The sequence below is a fragment of the Panulirus ornatus genome, chromosome 20, assembly GCF_036320965.1.
Source record: "Panulirus ornatus isolate Po-2019 chromosome 20, ASM3632096v1, whole genome shotgun sequence".
Classification (NCBI taxonomy): Eukaryota; Metazoa; Arthropoda; class Malacostraca; order Decapoda; family Palinuridae; genus Panulirus; species Panulirus ornatus.
The window spans coordinates 71,896,549-71,907,915 of record NC_092243.1 but is presented as its reverse complement, the minus strand read 5'-3'; the positions used below and the strand labels follow the sequence as shown (position 1 = coordinate 71,907,915).

The 11,367-nt window shown below is 40.1% G+C and overlaps 1 protein-coding gene across 3 annotated transcripts in view; it reads left to right on the top strand.

The window, feature by feature from the left end:
* The first annotated feature begins 2,637 nt into the window (after positions 1-2,637).
* The window catches only part of LOC139756120 (copine-8-like), a 46,886-nt gene continuing 38,156 nt past the window's right edge, over positions 2,638-11,367 (top strand). For all 3 annotated transcript variants that reach the window (XR_011714264.1, XM_071675207.1, XM_071675206.1), the window contains exons 1-3: positions 2,638-2,768; positions 7,459-7,605; positions 10,450-11,167. Coding sequence is in view for 2 of the 3 variants with exons in the window: in XM_071675207.1 (XP_071531308.1) it covers positions 7,550-7,605; positions 10,450-11,167 (774 nt within the window). In the remaining variant the exon portion in view is untranslated. The remainder of the gene's footprint in view (positions 2,769-7,458; positions 7,606-10,449; positions 11,168-11,367) is intronic.

Genomic DNA, 11,367 nt, shown 5'->3' with positions numbered 1-11,367 from the left:
CATTGGTATTGTGTACTTCCCTTTCCCCAACAGGAAAAATAGAATTAAGGATTTATACCGTTCTTTAAGGTCACACATGGATTAAAGCCATCCCTAAGATCAGTACAAGAATTTTTTCTTGGGGGAACCTAAGTGATTGGCCTTCTTGTTATCAGTAATTACTTGTGACAGGAGGTGCTACAATGACCCCTATTTTCTTTTATCAAAATTCCATAAAATGAGGAGAGGAGGTTCAGAAAAGCCTGTCTTTTTTTTTTGGCTGAAATATTATAGCAGATTACTCCCACACACTAGACTCCTCAATCCTCAAAGACACCACCCTTAAAGAAAACACATAGTAATATATGACTCCGTGAATAAGCCATCCTTAATGTCACCACATTGGCGTGAACCATCCAAATTTTTTTTCTGTAATACGAACTCTTACAAAGATTGAGCTCAAACATTAAGATGCTAATTTTTGGTCATTATTACAGTTGATGGGTGTTATACAGGCATCCATTTTCTTATCAGTTAGCATATAAAAAGTCCATAATACTTAGAACCAAGCATATCTAGGAGGCTCTTCCTTCACCCCTCTATTAGTCACAGTGGAATTTAAAGCCTGCTGTATAATAAATTCTTCAAGGATACCTTTTGAATCCTTCTTTTCTGCCCACGGAGCTTTTCATGCCTCCTCCTTATTCTAACGTATTATCTTTGCCGCTGCCCACATGAGCTATCTGTATGTAACCCTGCCACCAAAGCCTGGACCTGAGGCATGCATCTGGCAGCTATTACAATAGTTTCTACCATTGTAATACCTCCTCCTTTCCCCAAAGTTTCAAGGTGTTAGGCTCTTTAATGTGTACCAAGAAGTGGTTGAAGATACCTGTAAGTGCTTGGACTGTAAATGAACCATAGAGTTTTATGGGGAAGTTTGATATGTTGTTAGGTTCTGTTGTGTGGGTTTTCAAAGGTTTTTAGTTGCATTGTTTATATCGTGCTGCAGAGTGGGTCGTACCTGGTTGGCTTGTGTAGTTTTTTTCATTACTTTCTAGATTAGGCTTGCGATTGGTTCGTGACTTGATTTTGAGTGTTGTGTCATGAGGATGTTTCTAAGTTCTAGGGAGAAGGGAGGTCACTACAACAGAAGTGCCTCATGCATGGAGGATGATGGGTTGGTGTAAGTCTTCTTTAAGGTGCATGAGAATTGTTTGCTGTGGGCTTTGTGGCTTGTTGTGATTACTGTTCATATGTTATGGGGAGAGAGTCTTACACATGTGTTGCCCCAACTCTTAACCTAGTAGTTTAGTGATGGATTCGAACCTATACGCTCGACCCTGGGCGGCCCGTGAATGCGTCATGGTCAGGAACGCTAGCATACACTCCACTGTTGACACCTGTCAGTGCCAATTGCAACAAGGTTTTGTAACTCTATTATATTCTTCAAGGAGTTCATGATGGCATCACTTATCCCATTAGCATAATTTATTGTCAGTCAGCTCAACAAAGTCGCAAGTCGTTACAACCTTACCTTCGTAATAGAACCGGATAGCGATACCCAATAGTTTCGTTACCGTAATGTCATTATTCTCGTCAAACAAGATGATAAACTGATGATTATCTACATCACTTTTTAAGACACTATTAAAATGTGGGGCATTCACTTTGCACACAACTGCCCTTATTTCTTTAATTTGAAATTCTTGCATCCTCTACTGTCCGCAAATCGTCTTTGCCCAGCTTACTGAGATGGTGAACAACACGGGATTGAACAATGTAGTCATGTCATGAATTCTGATCTGCAGTGAATGGTGATTAATTTCCTTCAGTCACCCGTGTGACATCACTCACTTCATCCAACGGAATTGTGGTTTGTCTTTGAGTACTAAATGGCTCTTCAGCTTCGTGTTTTGCTGTGTATTTCAATGCCACTAAGTTTGGCAGACAATGGCTGTACTTGCAAAGATATTTTGTGTCATCCTCTTCAACTTTTCTGAACCACTTTTCATAATTGGGTCTTCCCACCACTCTGCTCTGAAGTGTGGAGTATATTTCTTACTCATTGTGGTGTTCGTTAAATGTAATGGCCTGCACACACACACACACAACCAACAATGTTACTGTCCTTCATGGCCCATGGATAGTTCTGAACCTCAATTAACCAGTGGGACTTGAAGAGGGGGAGCCTGTGGAATACGCCCGAACTCGACCCGTTCAAAAAAATTTCGAACATGTTCATTTCGATGTAGATTAATTACGAGCTATATCTTTATTGTTTTCCTTTTTATTCTAATAGATTACGAGTGAACTTCCCAAATCACATTTACATTCTAATTGATGTTTGAATTTCCTCATATTTTGAAATGACACTATGTTTGGCGCTAAATACAAAAAAGACGCCGGAAAACGCGCTAAGGAACTATCTATCTCTATATAAACCGCTATATCTAGCGCCAAGAGCGCTAAGTTTGGCAACTCTGTATAATGATGATAACGTCCAAAGAAATGGCACTGTCCTTTTTCCTTCTCTTCATTTCTTCATTATCAGAACCAACCTCATTCGCGTCCTTCACTCCTGAGAACAATCGAGAGCCAATTTGCCTGTCGCTTCGCTATAACAGCTGTTTTGTCTGTCCAAACGAATAGACTTCACGCATGCGCAGGCTCGGTCGCTCACCAGCCCCGTTGGGTTCTGAGAACGTGGCGCGTGCCAAGTATAGTGACAGTCAGCTTGCCAGTGATGTGAAGGCGACGATGCAGCACACTGCAGTTCTTCTATACAAGTAAGTCTCAACGAAAATGGAGAGGGGGTTTGGGGGTTTGATCATCCCCCTCAACTGCTTTTCAAAGTGGGTCAGGGGGGACTTGTTCCCTTTCCCGTCCCGCCGCCATTGCCAGCAGTACCCCCGAGACGTGACCTCGAGATGCCTGACATAATTTTAGAGGGTTGACAGAGTCTGTTTGCAAGGCAAATTGAAAGTGGAAGTAACCAAGTATTAATAAGCCGTGTCGGAGGACGTGTACTGCAGCCTCGAACGTACGAAAAAAGAAGGGATAATTATAGAAATATAAACAACTGGGGGTGTTCAGTAGGACGCTATAGATACAGGCTCTAAGTAAATCATTTTTTGTGTTTCCATTTCTTTGTGATGTTACCGAATCTCGTGTTATTTCTGTGGTATTTTGATGTACAAAATACTGCATTCTTAGCATGTGATGTACAAATTGTTCATTTTTTTTTTTTTGGTCATCATAGTCTACAGCTATAGATTCGTCTTTAAAGGCCAAAAATTCTGTAAAGAAAAAAGAAAAAATGTCAAGAAAAAGATGGAGGTCACTCCTTTAATCTGGCTTGTTATACTTTAAGAAATGTGTTCTTGGTTAGGTATATATATATATATATATATATATATATATATATATATATTTTTTTTTTTTTTTTTTTTGTATACCTCGTCGCTGTCTCCCGCGTTTGCGAGGTAGCGCAAGGAAACAGACGAAAGAAATGGCCCAACCCCCCCCATACACATGTACATACATACGTCCACACACGCAAATATACATACCTACACAGCTTTCCATGGTTTACCCCGGACGCTTCACATGCCTTGATTCAATCCACTGACAGCACGTCAACCCCTGTATACCACATCGCTCCAATTCACTCTATTCCTTGCCCTCCTTTCACCCTCCTGCATGTTCAGGCCCCGATCACACAAAATCCTTTTCACTCCATCTTTCCACCTCCAATTTGGTCTCCCTCTTCTCCTCGTTCCCTCCACCTCCGACACATATATCCTCTTGGTCAATCTTTCCTCACTCATTCTCTCCATGTGCCCAAACCACTTCAAAACACCCTCTTCTGCTCTCTCAACCACGCTCTTTTTATTTCCACACATCTCTCTTACCCTTACGTTACTTACTCGATCAAACCACCTCACACCACACATTGTCCTCAAACATCTCATTTCCAGCACATCCATCCTCCTGCGCACAACTCTATCCATATATATATATATATATATATATATATATATATATATATATATATATATATATATATATATATTATACTTTGTTGCTGTCTCCTGCGATAGCGAGGTAGCGCATAGAAACAGACGAAAGAATGGCCCAACCCACCTACATACACATGCATATACATACACGTCCACACACGCACATATATATACCTATACATCTCAACGTATATATATATATATATATATATATATATATATATATATATATATATATATATATATATATATAGTGCCATTGTACAAAGGCAAAGGGGATAAGAGTGAGTGCTCAAATTACAGAGGTATAAGTTTGTTGAGTATTCCTGGTAAATTATATGGGAGGGTATTGATTGAGAGGGTGAAGGCATGTACAGAGCATCAGATTGGGGAAGAGCAGTGTGGTTTCAGAAGTGGTAGAGGATGTGTGGATCAGGTGTTTGCTTTGAAGAATGTATGTGAGAAATACTTAGAAAAGCAAATGGATTTGTATGTAGCATTTATGGATCTGGAGAAGGCATATGATAGAGTTGATAGAGATACTCTGTGGAAGGTATTAAGAATATATGGTGTGGGAGGCAAGTTGTTAGAAGCAGTGAAAAGTTTTTATCGAGGATGTAAGGCATGTGTACGTGTAGGAAGAGAGGAAAGTGATTGGTTCTCAGTGAATGTAGGTTTGCGGCAGGGGTGTGTGATGTCTCCATGGTTGTTTAATTTGTTTATGGATGGGGTTGTTAGGGAGGTGAATGCAAGAGTTTTGGAAAGAGGGGCAAGTATGAAGTCTGTTGTGGATGAGAGAGCTTGGGAAGTGAGTCAGTTGTTGTTCGCTGATGATACAGCGCTGGTTGCTGATTCATGTGAGAAACTGCAGAAGCTGGTGACCGAGTTTGGTAAAGTGTGTGAAAGAAGAAAGTTAAGAGTAAATGTGAATAAGAGCAAGGTTATTAGGTACAGTAGGGTTGAGGGTGAAGTCAATTGGGAGGTAAGTTTGAATAGAGAAAAACTGGAAGTAAAGTGTTTTAGATATCTGGGAGTGGATCTGGCAGCGGATGGAACCATGGAAGCGGAAGTGGATCATAGGGTGGGGGAGGGGGCGAAAATCCTGGGAGCCTTGAAGAATGTGTGGAAGTCGAGAACATTATCTCGGAAAGCAAAAATGGGTATGTTTGAAGGAATAGTGGTTCCAACAATGTTGTATGGTTGCGAGGCGTGGGCTATGGATAGAGTTGTGCGCAGGAGGATGGATGTGCTGGAAATGAGATGTTTGAGGACAATGTGTGGTGTGAGGTGGTTTGATCGAGTAAGTAACGTAAGGGTAAGAGAGATGTGTGGAAATAAAAGGAGCGTGGTTGAGAGAGCAGAAGAGGGTGTTTTGAAATGGTTCGGGCACATGGAGAGAATGAGTGAGGAAAGATTGACCAAGAGAATATATGTGTCGGAGGTGGAGGGAACGAGGAGAAGAGGGAGACCAAATTGGAGGTGGAAAGATGGAGTGAAAAAGATTTTGTGTGATCGGGGCCTGAACATGCAGGAGGGTGAAAGGAGGGCAAGGAATAGAGTGAATTGGATCGATGTGGTATACCGGGGTTGACGTGCTGGCAGTGGATTGAATCAAGGCATGTGAAGCGTCTGGGGTAAACCATGGAAAGCTGTGTAGGTATGTATATTTGCGTGTGTGGACGTATGTATATACATGTGTATGGGGGTGGGTTGGGCCATTTCTTTCGTCTGTTTCCTTGCGCTACCTCGCAAACGCGGGAGACAGCGACAAAGAAAAAAAAAAAAAAAAACATTGGAAAGGATCACAATTTTGCGCGTGATCAAGTATATTCCTGCGTCCACGTGTTTCATTTTCCCCGTGGACTCACTGGAGTATATGTACGTGTATGTGCATATATGTGTACATGTGTATATGAGTAAATGGGTCTTTCTCTGCTTCCTAGTGCTACCTTGCTGATGCTGGAAACAACGATCAAGTATTGTGAATAAGTGAATATATTATATTTATATTCATTTATTATACTTTGTTGCTGTCTCCCGCGTAAGCGAGGTAGCGCAAGGAAACAGACGAAAGAATGGTCCAACACACCCACATACACATGTATATACAGACATAAACGTCCACACACGCACATATACATACCTATACATTTCAACGTATACATACACATACATACATATACATATATACACATGTACATATTCATACATGCTGCCTTCATCCATTCTCGCCGCCACCCCGCCACACATGAAATGACACCCCCACCCTCGCGTGCGTGCGAGGTATCGCTAGGAAAAGACAACAAAACCACATTCGTTCACACTCAGTCTCTAGCTGTTATATAAAATGTCTGTAAAATGTGTGTGTGTGTGTGTGTGTGTGTGTGTCATTGGGAGCATTGACTCGTCAGAGAACTTCTCACTACAGAGGAGTCTTCATTTTCCTGCAGCTGGAAGTAGCACAGCTTTAGGCTGCTCGAGACTTTAGAATGGTCTTGAGTAACACCTGGATGTTTTCATAGAAATTAGTCTTGGGGTAATTATAACTAAATATATGAACCCTTACTTTACCTTCCTGCCCTGGGAGTTTTCCCCGTTCTTGTAAGGCTCCAGCTGCACTCAGGATGCTGGCTACATCCACCAGTCAAGACCACAATTCATAAAGGGTTGTGATGTTGTTTGTGTGTCTGTGCAGCACGTGCAGTGTCATTGAGTAGTATGTACTTAGTGTCTACTTTATGGTAGTTGCTTCATGGCCATGAGGGGTCTTGGGGTATGTTGAAATGGTGTTTGTAGTGATGGGTGATGTCCAGAATGTGAGATTGGGATAAGTGTTCGTCTGGGGAGTGTGGTTATTGATGGGTGTATATCTTGCGGGTTGGAATTTGAGATTGAGTTGGGAGGCCATTTATTTTGATTTCTTCATACCTTTTTGCCATTTTCTGCATTAGTAAGGTAACTCAGGAAAAGAAAAAGAACGGCCGCATTCACTCCTGTTCTCTAGCTGTCATTTGTGATGTACCAATACCAATGCCCCCAATCCACAGCAAGGCCTCACAAACCTTTTCATGGTTTACCCTAGCCATATCATATGCCCTGGTTCTTTTGACTGTCAGCATGTTGACCCCTGTATACGAAATCGTTTCAGTTCAGAAAAGAAAAGCTCTTTCGAATGAAAAGAATGAACAAATTATTAGGTGTTTTGAATTCATTGAAAATTGCCACACTAAGGGAACATTAAGTACATATAATTGTCACAATTGAGCCTCTAATGAAGGCAGAAAGAGGCAGACCAAGTACACAGCAAGTATGGAAAGGGTTCCCTAAACATTAACCATACTAGTACAGCTATGGTCCTTTATGGACTACCTTCCTCTGTTTTTATTAATATGTTATATGGATTATGAAATGTCACAATTATAAGATGTGTACTGATGTTAATTTTTCTCTTCTTTAGAGCAAGCACCTTAGTAAGAGGATTCTCCCTTGGAGAGGTAGGGAGCAAAGAAGTGTAGACTAGAATAGCATAGCATCTCATCCCCTGAACCATGGCTGCTTCAGCTGCTCTTCCCACATCCTTAGTTGAGATCACTGTGTCTGGCAGGTAAGTTTTCCTCATCCACTTTGTGGGAGATATTGTTTACCTTAAATCTTTGTTCTTTTACCTGATGTTGTCATATTAAGAGTGATTGCTGTATTACCTGTTTTGAGACATTTGGAACATATGGTATATACAGTATTTATGAAATGCTCTTGCTCAAGGAAATTTATCACATTTTTCTACAACAAAAATTGAAGCTGTTTGTAGCATCATTTATGTAAGATTATTTCAAGGTTCTCCACATTCATTTTTCTCTTGTCATTTGTCTTATAATGATTTGTACTGTATATCATCAATATCTTTTGACATAAGGGAGTACAGTATAGTTGAAGAACTTTCTTCAGAGAAGTCCATCATTTCATTGCACTTGGAAGTATTGCAGTCTTGGAGCTGCAGGAAGAACAGGAGTTTTGGTTTAACACCAGGACCTTTTCAGGACCCTTTCAAAATAAGTATCCCAAGGCAGTGGTAAATGAATTTATGAAAATGTGTAGATAATTTATTTAGATTTGCCCATGTTTTCTTACTCTTTGAAACACTCAGTTCTCTCTCCTAGGTAGCATCCAGTTAATACATTTTCTGTCACCAATAGATATTGCAGTGTTGCACAGGCCAGTGTTTTGGCCAACATTTTGAAGTATGGAAAACAATGACCAGGCACATGCTATTGGTCCAAGCCATGGTGGGAGGAGCACATGCCAATAAGTAATGGGAGCAGTGGCAAAAACAGTCCCTGCATTACAGGGAGAGAGCAATATCATAGTGGTGGACAAACGGGATGGCTGCAGAGTTAATATCAGGAGAAGGAATGATATAGAATTTTTTTGATTAAGCTCTTGCAAATGGGGAGATGGACAAAGAACCACTGGATATATGTGAGCTTTACACAGTGGCAGCATTTTAAAGTGAGGTTAAGAGGTGCTGCTACTGTGACATGGGCTCAAAAGTTGGGAAAAGTTTTTAATTTCGGTGCCTCAAGGGAATACTCTAGTTTTTGGAGTATCCAAGTCTCTCTCTCTCTCTCTCTCTCTCTCTCTCTCTCTCTCTCTCTCTCTCTCTCTCTCTCTCTCTCTCTCTCTCTCTCATTAACCTTAACCTTCCAAAACATCTTTTTCTCTCAAATATTTATTGTTCCTCATTCCCCCCAACTCATGTTTTCCGTCATTTTCAACACTTACACCCTCCTCTTGGCCTCTTCCCACTTTCTCTTATACATCCCACAATATTCTGCACTCCTTCTCTGTATATACCACCTAAATGCCTCTCTTTTCTTTTTCATTAGCATCTTTACTTCTTCCTTCCACCACTAATTCCTCTTTCTAATCTGCCCACCTCCCACCTTTCACATGTCTCGTGCATCTCTCACATATGCCAGCAGTGCTTCCTTAAATACCTCCCACTTTTTGCATGCCTCATGCATCTCTCACACACGCCAGCACTGCTTCCTTGAATACCTCTCATTCATCATCCATTCCCCTTGCCTCAAGTCTTTTTCCAAACTCTCTTACTCTCAACACTCTTCTCAATGACATTGTTTCCTCCTTTTCTAACACTTCTACAAATCTTCACCCTTGTCTCCACAAGATAGTGATCTTTCAGCACATTCACATCTTTTACACACCTATCAATTAATGTGTAATCCAATAATGCCTGCTGATCTACTCTCCTATTTGCATACGTATACTTGTGTATGTCCCTCTTTTTAAACCAGGTATTCCCAATTGCCAAACCATTTTCAGCACACAGCTCCAAAGCCTGTGCACCATTTTTAATCATGATACTGAATACCCCATGTGCCCCAATTATACCCTCAACTGCCACATCACTCACCTCTGTATTCAAATTACCTATCATTAACACCAAGTCATTTACATTGAAACTGCTGACACACACTCACCTGATCCCAAAACACTCCTTTCATCATGTTTTTACTCATGGCCATGTGCAGAAGCATTGATAGTCACCCATCTCTTGCCATCCTTTTTCATTTTTATGTACTTCAGTCTAGAATTTGCCTCTTCACACTTTCACACACTCCCACAGCCCTGTTTCAGGAGTAGTGCTACTCCTTCCTTATCTCTTGTTCTCTTAACAGCCCCTAAATTTACTCCTAAAACATTTCCAAACCATACTTTCCCTTTACCCTTGTTTCATTTAGAGCCAGAGCAGCCAGGTTTCTTTCCTCAAACATATTACTTATCTCTCCCCTTTTCTTATCTTAGTTGCATCCACATGCATTTAGACACCTACCAGCCTTTGAGGAGGATGAGCATTCCTTGTTTGGCTCTGTTCTATCTTTTAGAAATTGAAATACAAGAAGGGAGGTAGTTTCCAGCCCCTTTCTCCCACCTCCTTTAGTCATTTTTTATGAAATGCAAGGAATTTAGAGGTAGAATTCTTTCCTTCCTCAGGGATACTATTTTTCTTATTTTTTAAGAAAATTATATAAGCAGCAGCATCAAAGTCCTGAGGGGGCTATGTAATAGGTAAATAGGTTAAAGGTACTGTAAATGGAATTATCATGTTCATCCCAGTTGTGATTCACATTTTTGGAGTTTACTCTTGCAGTCCCACCAGTCATTCATTTACATTAATTTTATGTTACTTTTTACATGCTTCTAGATCCCTTCTAATATTTCTTGGTAGATCTTTGTTATATGTCCTTTCATTATATTTAGTGAATGCTGCACACAATCAGCATTCACCAAAATTTATGTTTTGTCCTCTATATCCTTTATGTTCATTATACATTATGTTTTGTACTTTATATTATGATATTTTGTTAATGTTTTAGGACTTGTGATGGTTTGGATGAAATGAATACTTATGGCAGATCTCTTTTCTCAGGAATCTGCGTGACACTGATGTCTTCTCCAAGTCTGACCCAATATGTGTATTGTTTTACAAGCCTTTTGGATCAAGAAAGTGGGCAGAATTCAAAAGAACTGAGTGCATTGACAATACTCTCAACCCAGATTTTGCTACAAAGATCTCCATGACATACCATTTTGAAGAATATCAACCCCTGAAATTTATGTTGTATGATATTGATTCTGATTCACCTGACCTGGACCACCATGATTTTCTTGGAGAATATGAATGCACTCTTGCTCAGTTAGTTAGTTCATATACAGTTCAAAAGCCTCTGGTTAATCATAACTATGTTGGAGATAATGGTTCTATTATAATTGTAACTGAAGAGCTTAGTTCATGTAAAGATGAACTTGATTTACAATTGATTGGTCGGAAACTTGAAAATAGAAACTGGTTTTTTTCCCTTAGTCCTTTCTTGGAATTCTATAAAGCGAATGAAGATGGAACCTTTACTTTGGCGCACCGAACAAATTCAGCACAGAAGGCAATAGACTCAATCTGGCAAACTTTTTCAGTACCTTTGAGAACATTTTGCAGTGGTGATTATGATCGCAACCTCAAAGTTGTTTGTAGAGATTTCAGATTTAATGGAAATCACAAACTCATTGGTGTCTTCTATACTACAGTGCGGAAACTCATTGAAGGACAAGGTCCAAGTAATGAATATTGGCTCATCAATGAAAAGAGAAAGGTAGGTGTATAGAATCATTTTCTATGAAAAACTGTCTCATGTCACTTTTATTGAATGCATTTTCCTTTTGTGAATCACAAGCCTCTGGTTAATCATAACTATGTTGGAGTGAGCCCTGAAAGTCTAGAGAGTCCCCAGGACTGTTATCAGAAAAAATTAAAACAAATATTTTATTAAAAGACAAGAAGAAAAGTTAAAGA